Genomic DNA, 16,670 nt, shown 5'->3' with positions numbered 1-16,670 from the left:
ACTTCCTATGCCCTTTTTGGCTGGACTTCAGGTTGCGTGACGTCACATCTTTGACGTCACCCTAATTGACTGATCTAAATAACTATTTTAGTTTTTGATACATTCAAATGTGGTGCGAAGCCATTGGCCATTGAGACTATTTTTACCTTTACTTTTACATTTTTGCCTCTAATAATTACCTAATTAACTTATTGGCTTTATTATTTTTTCGGACAATATTACGTCACCCTCTATCGATTGACACCATTCATTAACCTCTACTACTTCTCAATAACTCACAACTGCTGCGGACACAATTTTGAGTGTTTTGCCTCTAATTAATTAACTTATTGGCCTAATTATCTTCTCGGACACATTATGGCACCCTCTATAAATTGACACCACTCATTAACCTCTACCACTTCTCAATTACTCACAACTGCTGCGGACAACGTTGAAATTTTTTGCCTGTAATTAATTACCCAATAACTTATTGGCCTAATTATTTTTCAGACACAAAATTACGTCACCCTCTATCGACTAACGCCACTCATTATCCTCTACCACTTCTCACTTACTCACAACTGCTGCGAACGCGGCCTGCGGACAGAAATCTGTGAACATGGCGAAGTAATGCTTTCGTAATAAAAATTGGTTTATAGGAAAGAAAATCGCAGTGTCTATTATTCTTCTCAGTGAACACCTGAGCCCTATTTTAAGGGAAGAGAGGAAGGTGGGAGTGAAAGAAGACAGAGGTGCCATAGTGGAAGTCTATGAATTAATTTCGACCATCCGGAGTCCTTTACATGCACTGACATCGCACAGCACATATGGATGCCTTTTGCACTTCAGCTCCATTGAAACATGGTCAATCGTGGTCATGATAAAACATGGGTACTCCAATTCAGTAGCCAAGCTTCCTCTCCACTGAGCCACCGCGGCATGTCTTTTGTACAGCTTGCTTGTATCAAGGTGATGCTACTGAACCACTATTAAATTCAAAGGTCAAATGTCAGGCTCACCATAGTGACACTTTGGTTTCTTGAGTACACTGTGCATTACAGTGGTTTCAGTATTGGTAACCTGAGCTTGGCAGCATCAAATAAAGGTCGACAACATAGGGAATGGTGAACTGGTTACACCTTGTGCAGTGATGCTTTCACACTAAACAAACTTTTGCTAATGTGGCAGAATGACTAATATTCTAGTAGTGAAGGCACGGTGAGAGTGCTCACCTCTTGTGGAAGCGAGAATATTGGAGTGAAGTTTCACTCACTTTTCTCCATTCCACACAGAAAGCTTTACTTATTGCTAATGAGCACAAAAAAGGCAATGACTGAGAAGGAGACTACATCACATGGACTCACTCATAGCTGAATGTTTATTCAGAAAAAATGCAGCGGTATATAAACACTAAGGGGCATAGGTGCAGTGATAACTTTCTTCATAGCTGTAGTGCAGTTTATAACGAGAATGATGTAAGAGGGCTTCATAGAGTTAATAACTGGGGCCTTTGAAACGATCCAGAGGTTTTTAGCAGAACTTGAAGAAAACTGAAAGGCACATTCAGGAAGACACAAGAGCGCAAAAAACGTTCACTGACGTCGGGAGGGAACAACAGAAATGCTCGTCATGGTTTTGTTCTACTTTCATGCACCATTGCTTGCACTCCTGTGTCTTCCTGAGTATGCACAAACATGGCTAGCTGCATGTACTGTCATCAGCAAAAGTTTGCAGCATCTCTAGAGCATAGCGGAGCTATAGAAAATGGCATTGCTGTGACATTTGCCGCTATTGCGCCTTATGACGAAGTTATCTGAATTGCGTCAGACGCATACTTTGTGCACGCCTGTATTTTCTTCGCTATCAAGCATGGCTCGTCGTTTGCTTCCCCGTGACATGCATTTCGGATGCTGTGTGACATTCGCTGCCAGAATGTAGCGCGCCGCACATATGCTCTGTAGCAACCGTTCATCATCGCAGCTGCTGAAGCAGACGAGCAACTATGATGACTTCGCGCTTCAGTGGCAGCAACAAGCACCAAAAGCGGATCCTGGGGAAGCAAGTGACGAGGCATGCTTGACAGCGAAGGAGGGACAAGCGTGCACAAAGCGTGGTTTAGACGCAATTTCCATTAGCCTCGTAATCGAGCACAATCGTGGCAGATTGTACAGCAGTGCAGTTTTCTGTCGCTCTGCCACACGCTGGATACCCTGCAAACTTTTGCTGCTGACAGTATTTGTCACTAAAAGGCCCGTCTGCATGCAGTGACCCACTTAAGGCTGTGAAACTTTACTGAGCGTCTACAGGGACAAGAAGCTAAATGTACTAAAGAGCGTTGCGGCCTGTATATTCTGCAAAAAACTGAGCAGTGATGCAAACATCGCAGCTTTCTGTGTACATGACGGTGACAATAGGATGTGGTCACACTGCAGTATCACAACTTACAAGATGCATCGTGGCAGCGTATTGCAACAGCTTGTGAAATGTGTCTCTAGGCTAGGTGGGAAGAAATGTTTGTCACATGAAAAAGTGACCTCTACTCAGGGCCTCTAGAGATCTTCTCTTCTGGGGCAATGAAGAATAGAGTGGGTGGGGCTGGAGTTAAGTGTTTAAAAATTAATTTTTTTTTAATCAAGAAATGTTTAATTCGTTGCTACCAGCTTCTTTGAATATGGTTGTCAGGCCCTGGGAATGAAAAGATCAAGCAGTATACTTGTGCTGTAGTGTGGCATACAGTTTAAGGGTGTGTGCAGTGCTACTTGTTTGACTTTCATGTGAGGTGCCTTGACAGCTTCATAATAGTGTTGGTGACGCTTTTGTTTTCACCACTCTGATTATTTCTTGTCTTCTATCTCGTAGGGTTCCGCAGTCCCTGAGGAACCAGTCAAGCTTCTTGCCCTCCCCTGAGCAGCCCCAGGCGGCCTCTGACTCACGATGCATCACAGAACGTGTTGAGACCCCACCTTCGGAACAGGAAACTGCTCTTAACATCACCATGACACTGTCTGTGGTAAACGAGCCTGAAAAGACCCTTGACCAGACGTTCACTCGCCCCGCTGCTACTGAGCCAAAAATACCACCACCACTGAACTCCACATTCGAGAGGGCCAGTAGCCCACCCAGGTGCAGCGAGTAGGCCAACTTTTGCAATCTTTATTTCTATGCAAGATCCTACCTTGCCGTGGTCTGTCTTTCGGAGCCTGTTTGAATTAGCCAGTATGAGACCTGTAGCAACCAGATTAACGATCATCTGATACAGCCTTTATAGGAGTTGCTCTTGTAACAATGCTTCAAACGGCTAGACGCGGGAGTCTCCTAGCGTGAGCATGCCAGCCCTAGCAATCGGAGCAGTGATCTCCAGCCCACGGAGTGATGAGTTGCCACCACGCCGGGTTCAAGTCAAAGGGGATAAACATGACTTGCGCCCTTGATGCAGAATTTATTCTGCCCAAGTAATTACACAGCAAAGAAAATGCTCAAAAACAACTTCCATAGTGAGTGCACATCCCACTCACATACGGGGGTGAAAGATTAACCATGCGAAAAGAGGAGAGGAACGTTCTACTCACCTAACGTGACTTTGCGCTCATGTCCCGCTGTGGTAAGTGTGTACGATCGCTGGGCAACTCACGCAATGACGGTGGTCTTCTTGGCAGAATGTATAAACCAAATGCTTGTGTGTTCACCGGCCGAAAGACGAGAGGCAGTTGCGAAAGGCACGCTTCTCCTTGTTTGAGGAGAGGGAATCCCCAGACTATGCCAGGAGGAAATGGGGAAGGCAGCAATGGCATCTTAGCGGGAGAGTGGGAAGCAGTGGGAGTGGCCGATGTGGTTTCCTCTCACCATCCTTCCTAACAGCGCGTGCGTAACCCTGCGTGATAATTACTCGTGGCCATTAAATAGGAGAAAGGATTCATGTGTATGCCTACACCTTGTGTGCTTTTGGCTGCTGAACTGTGTTCACAGCTTGAATTATTTGAATGTCTGCGTTAATGAGCACTTACTGCAGTGGGTCAAACTGAGTTAACAAACTGACTGTACAAGGCAGACAGACATGCAAAAAAAGTGTAGTTAACCTTAAAGGGCCACTGTCCACCCTCTGGTCGAAAATATTTTCTTCCCTGGTGACTTTGAGGCTTCTTCCCTAGAATGCAAGGCCGAAAAAATGTTTTTGAAAAGAGTAACTAATAACGCAGTTACAACCATCGCAATCTAACGATTTTGCGTTTCCCTCCTCCCATTCCCTTTCTGAAGTTTTTCACTCTCCTGCCCGGTCGTCTAGCCTCAGCAAGCCAATTTACTCTTCCTCCTCCACGTTTGGCGGGAGGTGGGGCATGGTACTCTGCGTGCGCAAAAATAAAACGGGCGAGGGAAAAACACGCACGAGTGGCGGACACATTAGTGGTGTACGCCCATCCTTCACCTGTCGGTCAGCGAAACTGACCAATGGATGTCGTTGTGATTCTGACGTCAGCTTCGCGGCTCTACAGGGCAGTGTAGAGAATGGGGAAGCTGGTTTCCCAAACGAGAGGATCAGAGAGCTTTGATTCATAATTTTGCTGCTTTGCGATACGCATATTGCTTTAGCATTTTGCACAGACTATCTCCTGTACCTGATAAAAGCATTGAGCTCCTTTGCTTAAAAGGTCACACTCTGGACAGTGGCCCTTCAAGGTGGTCACACACTTTTCCCTGTTGCAGCTCTCACTTCACTGCAGTTGTAGTTTCTTTTTTTTGCATGTTCTCAAAATGGTACTTTTTTTTTCTCAAGTCTAGAGTTACCACCACACACTGTCCCCCTGTGACCGAAAGTAGTCTACTGCTAAAGATTTTCCTGTTACGTTTAACCATTAAGTCAAGATTATAAGGTGAACAATTTAAATTTGTCTGGCTTGTTTGGTACGCAACTGCTGTTTTTCAATTTGTATCTTACTGTAACATGCATAGTCGACATTAATTTATTGCATGACTAGGAGTGTGCGAATCTTTGTATTCAGGAAAACTAATTTTCTGAATTTTCTGAATATTCGAAAAATTTCGAATTCACAGCAGTCTTATCGTACTGTGCGCTTCACTGCAATGCTGGACCAAGGGACTGTGCAAGAAGGCATCTTTAAAATACAAAAGGGCCGTTTTTGGATGAGGGACCTTGCTGTTTGCCCTTCCCAACGGTGTGCGCAAAGTGAAGCACTTGACAGGAAAAAACATTCTGTCTAAAGTTTTGATCTCTAAGGCAGACAATCATCAGGCAGATGTTCAACACATAAAATGGCTCTGCTGCAAACACTTTTTGGCAGTTTTTTCCAGGTCCATTTTGTAATTTGAGCTTTCAGTTATTTTGGACATTTTTTTCTGGTCCCTTGAAGGCTAAATTAACAAGTTTTCTGTATTTAGCAGCAATTTGACAGCTCCACCCAGTTTCATGCAGATCCTTCCTGTACAAGAAAAAAAATTAAAATGGTATATGAAATCCTGTGTAGTTAGCCCTAAGCCGGATATCGGGCATAGCTCCTCTGCTGGAGCGAACAGCGCTTGCATTGATCTTAAGCCATCAAGGGAGATTTGTGACTCCTCTCGCTGGGGAGCAAAGGGCACCGAAAAGAATTTCAGCATCTTAAAAGACACTGATTTCATTAACCTACTTCTATGTCAGCAAGTTCTTACATGGGGACACTGTGATCATGCGTCATGTGGTAACCACAGCATGTTATTTATGCTTATGTAATTGTGGTTTGTTACTGCCTCAATGCCAGACATATGAAATCGAGCTTGATGCAAGTTCTGATTTCAATCGAGCCAAATGTGCAGCTTTGTGAGTAATGGTTATTTACGCTAAAAAATGGGCAAGCGAGCGATACTGCACTCTTGTGCATGCAGCAAGCAGTCCAGGAAGACTGAAAATTTCGTTAGATAGCTGTTGACGCTAAGGGAGCTGGATGATGTACACGTTAAGCATTCAGAAATTTCTCATTTTCCAAGACCTGGTATTATTCTCGCTACCCTATCCTACTCGCCTTCTCAAGAACTGTTCAAGCAAGCAGTCAAATAGTTTCGCATCTACCGATACGCGCCAAAGCCCACAGGCCCACGTTTGATTGCTACAATGTCTGTATGATGACATTAAGCAAGGTGTACACATCGTAGAAATTCTCATTCAGCTATATCTAGACCTAGATCTGTACCTCTCTTTCTATTAGCATAGCCCCTTCAGTGTTGTCCATAGTGGAAGCAACATATGTGTTGAATGACTGCTAAAGATTACTCATTTTTCCTGTAGCGAGCAAAAAGATATTTCAGTTTTCAGACTTCTTTTACCACACTAAAGTTCAAGTGAACCCAACAGGACCCTGCCCCCCCTGGGACACTGAGTTGGAAGATAGTGTCGCAGTCATGGTGTAAGAATAGAAAGGTCTCTTGAGTGCTCCGCACGTTGCACAGAAACTCTCGCAGTTCCTGGCACTCCGACAGATGGCGCCACACGATTGCGGGCGCTCTCATAGCTGGAAACGGCGAAGAAAATTGGGAACTAATAGACGATAACAAGAAAATGCTGGAATAATGGGGATGTATACATTAAGACGGGATGGGAACAATTAATTTAAGTGTAAATCAGCCAAAATGAGTAAACAAGCAAAAAATATATTGTATTGTCTTATAATCCTCAAGTGTTTACCTGTAGGTCTCGTGACCTTCAGCTTGTTTAGCGCATGAGAAACAGAAAATTCCATTAATTTGCTTGCCATCTGGCCGATATAGAGTTGATGCCTGTATTGATCGGTCATCTGTAATTTATCAACCGACGAACCAAAATCATTCAGGGAATTTAGTCTCTCACGTGCAGCTTGTCTGAGCAGTGGTGTGGACGGGGGTGAGCGATCGTAATTCTTTCGTTATGGCGATCTGAGCTGCGTAGAATCTGATAGGTGCTGTAATCGTCTGTACATAATATAAACAAATTAAATTTAAATATTTTTCATAGTGTGAAATTGTCTCAAGAAAGACAAAAAAGTGCATGCAGGCCTATTTTGTGAATCGATCCCCATGCTATACTCAAACTGCATATATATTGCACTCTTATAATTAATTTCATTTTGGGCACAAACTCTGAAAGCGGTGTCACTGGGGAGTGAAGGAGCCCATGCATGGCTTACAAGACAAACAGCACAAAAATTAGAACTGTAATGTATATTTTTAGAAATACGTCTGACACCAACTAGTTTGTTAAGAGTTGATGACAGCCCTGCCAAGTGCTCGAAGGCCAAATGTTTGGCGACACTTCTAACAAGTACATGGCTGAAGCTGGATGATGTCGTGTCCGAGGAGAATTTTTTCTGCAGGCTCTCCTCCGTAGGCATACGGGTCTTGATTCAGCGCATCCTCTCGAGGACCGTCGAGTGGCTCGACCGGAATGTCGTGCTTCTCAGCAGACCTCCAAAAGCCTTTAATGGCTCATACTGTCATTTGCAGAAGGTGTCACACTTTGCGGCCTCGCTAGGTCACGTGATGCCATCCAAGATGACGACCACCATAGGTCAAGGTGGGCGACCCTGGGTCTACGCCCCCCAAAAGGGGACTTATTAAGGCATAAGCCTTAATATGCTTTCGTTACGTGGGAGGCAGTAGCTGGCAGCTGACATGGCTGAGCACTAACTGGACGTAGGGCATCCTGACATTTCGCTTGGCAGGCGCTGCCAACTCGGGTCTCTCCTTTCATATGGGAGAGTGATACCGGAATCAGCCTGCCAAGACCCTTGCATTCACGTTATCCCTGGGCCACGCAGGCACGTTCATAAGGCCCGGTTTAAGGGGCGGTTTATATGTTGGCTGGTAGCTTATGCAATCGCATCATACCGATTCAGCCGTCTGTGCTGTGCCTTTCATTTGGCGCTTCCTCGAACGGCGCACCACGCAAAAGCAGACACAGTAAAATCGAGAATCGGTGAAGTTTCAAACACAGGCTTTCGCCTTATTGCACTTTATTGGTGCAAAGTGCCACTCAATGTTTTTCTTTCCTCCCCGGATTTTGACAGGTGCGCAGAGAAGTCAGGAAACTTTGTTGGCACCGCATATTTTACAAGACACGGTCACTGCAGTGCACTTACCAATAGGTGACCCTTGGACAGTAGACTCCCTTTAAGGACGAACTTCAAGGGACCATGAAAATTATTCGTCTTATCAGAAGTTCGTCTAATCAGGAGTGCTTCCAAAAATGATGTTTGAGCATGCAGAGTGTGTCCAAATACCTCGTATATGAGAACAAATGAATAAAATGGCCTTTCAGAAAAATAAACTGCAATACAAGCATTTATTGGACTAATGATTGTCTACTACACTTTTCAGTAGTAAGGCATCAGGGATTGTTGACTGTTACCCAGTCTGTTATTTTTTTTTGTATCTGTCGTGAAAATCGACGGCCTGCTACAAAAGCAGACATCTCGCTTAACTTTTGAAGGTACCTTCAGTGCCCTCACACTGTTAAAAAAACTGCACTAAAGTGTCTAGGCAGGCATCAGCTGCATCACAGGTAACTAGTGCAGATTCAGGCATAACATTCAAGCTGTAATCTTCAGCAGCAGTTTCCGATGGTAGGTCAAGCACTTCTTCAATCAGAGCGTCCAGTGTGTCAGCCCTACACGTTTCCACACTTTCGTCAATGCTGACATACGCACTGATGTCAATGAACACACCCTTACTGCTCAGCGCAGGAACAATGCTTCTATCCTCCAAGTTCGCAGTGTGGTTCTCATTCGTAGTATCGCAGTCATTCTGCACTGAGCAATCACTAAGCGCCACAAATCCTGCATGGCGGAAGGCGTTGGCAATAGTAGCTTGAGTACCCTGCTCCCAGGCGCTCGTCGGTAAGCGGACAGCACTTAACAGGTTAACTGTGTACTCTTTACTGCTCTCCATGCAAATCAGCATCCTTTGCAGCAGAGAGCGACGATAGTGCTTCTTCAAGCTACTTATTACTCCCTGGTCCATAGGCTGCAGCTTCGCCGTTGTATTCGCTGGTAGAAACTCCAGTCGGATGGCATGAAGTCCGGCGACGTGGCCGTGTCCGGGACAGTTGTTAACAACGAGAACTTTTCTCTGCTGTCTCTGGAAGGGGCGATTCATCTCTTGAAGCCATTGCTAGAAAAGTGCCTGCGTCATCCACGCTTTTGAATTAGCCATATACGTGACCGGCAGCGTTTTTATGTTTTTAAAGCAGCGTGGTGCTTTAGATTTGCCAATAACCAGCAACTTTAGTTTGTCAGTCCCAGTCATATTTGCGCCCACGGGTACCGTTACTCGAATCTTGCTCCGTTTGCCCGCCACGCAGTCATCACCAGCAAATGCGAGAGTTTTATTTGGGAGTAGCTGGTAGAAAAGCGCAGTTTTGTCCACATTGTATATGTTTTGAGGGTCATATTCGTCCATGAGTTCATTCATTTTGTTCTGCCTCCAATCGCTGCAGACCGCTTCATCCACTGCAGCGGCCTCGCTGACAACACAACGAAAGGCCAGTCCGTGCCTTTTCCGAAAACGGTCGAGCCACCCATCGCTGCACGCAAACTCGACATTCAGTCGCAGGGCAATTTCTTCCGCCTTAGTTTTCAGTAGCACTCCATTTACTGGCAAATTCGCACTGCGCGCTCTCTTCACCCAGGCAAGCAGAACGTCTTCAAGGTCTTTGTGCATAGCTGTGCGCATCCTCTTCCGCTTCGGCGCAAACTTACCATCTTCCTAAGCATTGGTAATCTGCACTTTGGCCTTCACGATACCGCTCACGGTACTTTTTGCGATGGCGAACTTGCGCGCTATTTCAGTCTTTGAAATCCGGCCGGCGCGAACGTCGGTCAAAACTTCGGCCTTCTCACGAAGCTCAAGCGGCTTTTTTCAAGTTGTTAGCCGACTAGCCATAGTAGCAACACGGCGAACAAGGCGCGCACGAAAACAAACAGCGCACACCACGAGGTGACAGCGTACAGCCTGGTAAAAAATTGCGGGACACGACGCGCACACCCGCCATGAACAATGGATCTGTGCACTGCGTAGTAGGCGTCGTTGGCGGTCAGCAAAGGCGCGGAGCTCGGTAGCACTGGCATGACGAGACTATCACGTAATCACCATTGGGAAACGTCATTGGCTGCTTTTTCTTGTCATCGTTTTTTTTCCTGCGTTTCGCTAGTTTTGCTGGCCGGGCGGCGCATGCTCTTTTTTTTCTCTCTTTCTCTTCCTCTCTGCGCTCTGTTTCGTCCTTGTCCGAGGTCGCACCAAGACAGCCGGCGCGACGCGAAACGCGAACTTACTCCTACTGCGGGGACAAAAGGAGTGAGCGGGGGAACGGTGGGAGAGGACGAGCAGCGGCACTCTTCCGCCTTCGTAGAATCGCATTTCCGACGCTGACGCGCTTGGGTCTGGGTGCGTCGGCGGCACGGATGGTCGTAGCACTGAAAAGCTTTTTTTTTCTTTCCGCTTAAGCGCTGCTCGGACGGTTGAGTAAGCTGCGCGGGTGGGGTGCGGCCGGCCGTGAAAATTCACCTTAACCGATTAGCGATTGCAAAGTGTTCATCTTAAGCGGATTTGTTTTGCATTGACTCTATGGGGAACCAAACAAACGACCTCCACTGTTCATCTTAACCGAGGGTTCATCTTAAGCGAGTTTGTCTTAACGGGAGTCAACTTTATATAGCTTCGCAAGACTTTGACGAGAGGTGACGCTCTAAATGCTTATTATATAAAGTCTGAAGGTTGGAGCAAAGGGTCCTTATGTGGGATGACATTTCTCCAAGCCTTCAAATGTTTTTCATCCTTTGGGGCCGAAAACAGCGACAACTTTTCTTTATACGACTTGCAGCTTGTGACGCATCGTGGAGCTTATCACACTTTCATCTCATTGTTGAGGCACCGGAGCACCGCCGATAGCACCATACACACCCACAGTCAAAACGTGGTCATGTTTCAGTGAAAAAAAAACGACAGTAGAGACTGAATTAGAAGACCGTGCCAAACAAAACTCACTGCAAGCAGACAATGACAACACAAACGGAGGGAGCGCCCACACTTTGGCGTTGCCACGCAGGCAGCAGAACTGCGAGACTTATCCTGCAATGCTCGGAGCACAGGACAAGCGGCACCATTAGCACACCTTTCTATCCTTACACCGTGGTTGCAGTTTTTACACAATTATGTCCCAGTTCGTTCTCATAGCAAATTTAGTCAAAATGTTTTTTCACTGCATGAGGCTATCAGGGGAAATGTGGGCTTTCATCAATAAGTAGGGCACCAATTAAAAAAAAATGTCTTTTCGGAACAATTTACCGCCGTCAGTACCTTGCATGTGAGCCTTTTTTGCCGATCGCTGCTTGACAAAGTGGAGGCATGGAGTCCAAAAAGCCATCGGTGACTATACAGATTGTTTCTTCACTCTTGTAGCAACTGAGTAAAATGTTCAGCTCTGCTCACTTTTTTGTCCCTCACACGACGGACAAAGGTTATGCAAAGATATTTAATTCGAATAGCTTAGCAGGCTGTCTTGCCCACTTCATAAGGTCATCTCTCCTCTTCTACCCATTTTTCATAGGCATGAAAGAGTGTTTGGGTCGCCATCCTATTTAAACACTTAATCAAAGCCTATATTTTTTCATCGCTATGGAATCTTCCTAACAATTTTCTGGGAGACCTCTTTGCCAATTCCACCTTGAATTTGATGAAGGAAGGCAAGACGACCAGTCTAGCCGCCATGACCTTTCCGCTTTGCCTCTATTGTCGAAAGTGGAAAGTTAGTAACAAGGGTTTAATAAAGTGTGTTTGGGAGAAATATACAATAAATGCTATCATTTCCACACACGAACTTCATTCATCTAACATAATCACATATCATCCTGGAATCCATGTTTTTTGCGCAGGTGTGGAGGTAATCAGGTGCACTTCAGTCATTTTCCTCAACACATGGCATTTGATGTTTCACAGTCCACAGGGGCACTGTAGATCTTTATGACAGGGAGAAAGAAAAATCTTTGTACTGCATATATACAGTCAAATCTCGCTGTAACGAATCCCGTGGGACCGCAAAAAATCATTCGTTATTTTGAAATATCGTAATGAAAAATCTGCGATTATAAGCCAGTGGTCAAACCTACGTATGCAAATGACGTACCTTGGCAGTGGGCACATGTGTAGACAAGAAAAACCTCAAATTAAAATGTTACACTAATTCCAAAGCTGATTTATTTGAAGAAATCAATTATTTTCTTCTGCCGCGTGCAGCAAACACGACCGTGCACTACATTACACCACTACAGCACATACAACTTCCACTTAGCGGAACACCTCGTCGCATGCGTGATTGCACCGAGCGATGAAAGTATGGACTTTGTCCATGTGCAAAAAATAAGTAATAAAAACATAAGAGTTCAATATGACCTCATCTTCAATGCTCCCTGAAGTTTGAAAATCTTGTCTCGGTCTTTCAAAATGATTGCGGCAGTCGATGGGGCAATGCTACCTGTCTGTAGAGGCCGAATCGCTTTTTCCCTGCGTCGATTTCTTGCAGTGAAAGCGGCTGCGTTCATATCTTCTTGGCACTACGCTGGCTAATATCGCTTTCGCTTAAACTTTGCAATAAGTTAATCCGCGCCATAAAAAAAAAATATTCCAGCACGCTCGAACGCACAAACTACCGACCCGCGTACGACATACAAGAAAAAAACGTAGGCGGCTAGGCCTGCTGGCTACTACGTAATAAACCATAGCTTCGTGGTGGCGCTAGGAGCTGGTACTAGATGTGTTGACGATGAGAGCTGCAGCCTACGGACCATACACACAGAAACGGCAATTTCTGTTTCACGCAAGAGTTGCAAGCTGTGGCGCTGTTAATTTTAGCTGAATTCGTAATACTGATGTTCCAAAATTATAGAAGAAATAAAATATGTTCGTTATTCTTAAATATATGCTATTTTGAAATTCGTAATTCTGAAATATTTTTATATTGAAAACATAGCAATTCTGCCAGGGATTCTTAAAACATTCGTTAGTTTGTAAAATTTGTTAATGCGGTGTTCGTAGTAACGAGATTTCACTGTATATCGATAACAGAGAGTCATGAGTCTCCTTTGCTCACGCACTGAAAGTTTGTGTTCCATCCTAAATTTGTGGCTGCGGATAGTACCCATTCGAGCAGTTGTGGTTACTCTGCATCGCCCGTTGCTTATAAAAATATTCATTGATGCAAATGAGCGCAAAACTTATCTATTTATTTGAAATATCCTAAAGGCTCAGTAAGGCATTACAAAGGAGGCAGATGGGAAAAAAGCAGTCAAACCACAAACAAGATAAGAGGTGATGTTATGAGGATATGCAAGAGTGATAAATATCTCGGCAAGCAATCTTTAGACAAAACTTGAAAAATAGGCAAACAGTATTCTAACTTGAAAACAACTGTGAAAAGAGAAACGTGCAGCAATTTCAGCGAAACAGATTTTAAAAGCATGGACAATGTGCATCACAGCCAAAGAGAACAAGGACTAAACACTACAAAAAAACTGAACATGTGCGCAGAACATTAACGAACGGAACAAGGGGATAAAAACTTTTGCAAACTCACCAACTTAAGCACACAGGTGAGACCAAAAGAAGCAAGAAAAAAAATTTCAGGGAATGACAAAACCGCATAATTCGACTACAACCTGTCTGAAAAAGCTAGCGGTGCGACTTGGAACGTTAATAAACATGTCAGAACAGTTATATTAGGCGGCAGTTCATTCCATTCATTTATTGTCGAAGCTAATTTGCTCGTTCCCATCTTCCTTCCTGCTCCTCACGTCTCACCTCGTCTTGGTCATGCAAATTCCGAATTGCTGTAATATAAGGTGTGAAACATTGTATGAATTTCCTTCTGGAAGACAGATTGTAGGTTCAAAATTTGAATAAGGATGCACTTAAATCATCAATATTATGACGTAGTAAACTTTGCTGCTTTTATTCGGGATGGGGTTGAGAAATTAGTATCACTTCGAAGTGACACCAAGTTGAGAATAGTTTAGAACAAGTGGGGAACGAATTCAGTTCGAAGGGCCCATGAAATTCAAAATATTTTTCACGACTGTACATGACAGCTCTTTCCCTTGGTGAGAGGTTATGTTGCTGCAAAAATCTATTTATGGACTCAGATGGACTGCAGACAGCAAATCCATAAGCGCAAAAACTGAATGGCTTGAGACTCATTGCAAAGCACGCGACTGGCACATGAATTACACCTTCAACTGTCACGCGGGGAATAGTACTCTCCTCGTGCCCAATAGACATGCTGCCTGTGACGATGCAGTTGAATCTGGGTATAATGAGCGTAACAGCTAGGCTTTGGTTGGTTGGTTTGTGGGGTTTAACGTCCCAAAGCGACTCAGGCTATGAGAGACGCCGTAGTGGAGGACTCCGGAAATTTCGACCACCTGGGGTTCTTTAACGTGCACTGACATCGCACAGCACACGGGCGCCTTGCTTTTCGCCTCCATCGAAAAGCTGCCGCCGAGGCCGGGATTCGATCCCGCGTCCTTGGGAACAGTAGTCGAGCGCCGTAACCACTGCGCCACCCCGGCGGGGTAGCTAGGCTTTATCACAATAACAAAAATCGTTAATGCTTATCTGGCCATCACTGCACTTCTACTTCCTGTTTGTGTTCTTAACTCAAATTCAACAGTGCCGCAGAAGGTAAAGAGGTGCAGAGGGTGGTAGCTGTGCAGTCTGCTTACATTCAGTACTCTCGGACCTATTGACAGAGCCCTGGAAGCAGCAACATGGCCAGTTAAAGCAAATTATAACCTTTTAAGAACCTCATGTCGCATGTCCCATTGGCGTCGAAAACTGCAACTTTCGATCTGACATACCACTTTCCAACACAGCTGTAATGCAGGATAGTCACCCTAGCTGGAACTCTGATTTTCCTGCAAGCACCTTCAAACAGTGTTGAAACTTCATCAAATGTTTCTCTTTCCTGCTTAATAACAGTTGCCTGAGGTGCCATTCTTTCAGTCACTGCATTGTGCTTTTGTTAGACGTGTTCGTGACAATGTTTTACTGAAAATTTGATTTGCAACTTTTACTTTTTCATTACAACATGGATGACATTCATTCTCTGGTTGTCATGTTTATCTGTATGCATGCTGTTTGCCTGCAGCTACGACATCACACCACACAGGAGTGAGCTCCCAGAGCCAAACAAGGATAAAGACAACTACGACAATGCAGACCTCAACTCTGGGGATGAGGCAGATGATGAGAAGCCACGCAAGGAAGTGCCTCTTTTGGCAAAGGGTAGGCACCAATTTCTAGCCAGTACTCAGTGTGTGTTGGAGTTGTCAGACGTGCTTGCTCCTTTCTTGGTCTATCGAGTCACTACCTTGGGAAATGGACCTTGTCCCTGCCTCACTCAAAGCACGTAGTATTGTAATGCTGTGGAACTGGACTTGCAGGTTCTGTGAACCATTGGCTGAATGTTTTAGAAACTTCTTCCATGCTGTCACGCACCAAGACTTAACAAAACCGCATGATAAAGTTAGGAGGAGCTGCCAACTCTGTTTGCTCATTTCAGATGGGAAGGTGGGATAAGAATCTACCTTCCAGTGCTATTGAATTCCGAGCTAAGCGTGCTACTCCTAGGCCACACAGGCACATTCATACGGCTTGGTTAAAATTTGGCTTCATGTGTCCCAGCCTATGAAGGTGGAGCTTAAGTGTCCCTCTCTTTCTTTCCTTTTCTTTCAAAGTTTTAACCTCTGAAATTGGCCTGTGCTGAGAGTTTTCTCCCTCCTAATGACACTTTCAGTGTGCAGGATGTTTCATTCCTGCCCCACCCTTGTTTCAGGCACACCTTTTGAGGTGCTCACACCAAACCAAAACAAAGGCTCCCTTCAGGGCTTGGAAATCTTCGGCAAGGTGCCTGTCCCTCATCTTGACAAGATATTCAAGTAGAAAAATACTTCAAGCGCAGAAGCTCTGCTTTGTGGAACACACCTTGAATAAAATGCTTGTCGCTGTGAATTTGTAATCTTTTGAACATTTTTAGTTTGCTACTCATGCTCATTCACCAAAATTTCTCTTCAAGAATGGGTGTGCACCCTCCCACTTAACCTGAATGCACTAGCGTCAACCGTCAAGTCGATAAGCGCCGCTGTGTTCCATTGTATGGCGCTTATCAACTCGACGGTCGATGCTCGTGCGCTCAGGTTAAAAAAAGGAGTACAAGCCGACTGATGAGGGTCAGTTTTCTTCTATTTTTATGGTGCGCATGAAAAAAATTGATGCAAAGACCCGGTCACAGAGGATACAGGAGTGATGCTTCTGGCAACTAGAATATTACCAACTTGCATGCCAAGATTACCAAGCTTCTTTCTATGTAATGCAATGTAGCAAAGGCTAAATGCTTTGCAGTTTTTTGGTTTGCAGGTGAAAGGGGTGCATCTACATTTTTTACAAGCTCAGCACATAGAAGGCAGTATTGTTAATAGTACCGGGAGTAAGTGCTTTTGTGACTGAAAAATGGAATGTTTCCAAGGATTGCTCGGGGCCATCGCAGAGATTTCTGCCATGTCTAAATATCCTGTATTATTAGTGTATGTGTGTCACCTTTCTCAGAGTCCTGTTTTTCAGCTTTAATAATGCCGGTGCATTGCATCTTCACATACTCACTTTCTCCTCCTCCCTGCTCC

General features: G+C 44.8%; 1 protein-coding gene across 3 annotated transcripts in view; it reads left to right on the top strand.

The window, feature by feature from the left end:
* LOC146183870 (uncharacterized) overlaps nt 1-16,002 on the top strand; it is a 141,114-nt gene extending 125,112 nt beyond the window's left edge. For 2 of the 3 annotated variants that reach the window (XM_084609204.1, XM_084609206.1), the window contains exons 5-7: nt 2,842-3,114; nt 15,140-15,276; nt 15,827-16,002. In XM_084609204.1, coding sequence (XP_084465330.1) covers nt 2,842-3,114; nt 15,140-15,276; nt 15,827-15,933 — 517 coding nt within the window. In that variant the 3' untranslated portion in view covers nt 15,934-16,002. The remainder of the gene's footprint in view (nt 1-2,841; nt 3,115-15,139; nt 15,277-15,826) is intronic. The other variant, XM_084609205.1, reaches the window with a different exon arrangement.
* Nucleotides 16,003-16,670: the final 668 nt, after the last annotated feature.

The sequence above is a fragment of the Amblyomma maculatum genome, chromosome 7, assembly GCF_055883805.1.
Source record: "Amblyomma maculatum isolate TAMU_Amacu chromosome 7, ASM5588380v1, whole genome shotgun sequence".
NCBI classification, from domain to species: domain Eukaryota; kingdom Metazoa; phylum Arthropoda; class Arachnida; order Ixodida; family Ixodidae; genus Amblyomma; species Amblyomma maculatum.
This window is presented reverse-complemented; position numbering and strand designations above follow the sequence as displayed.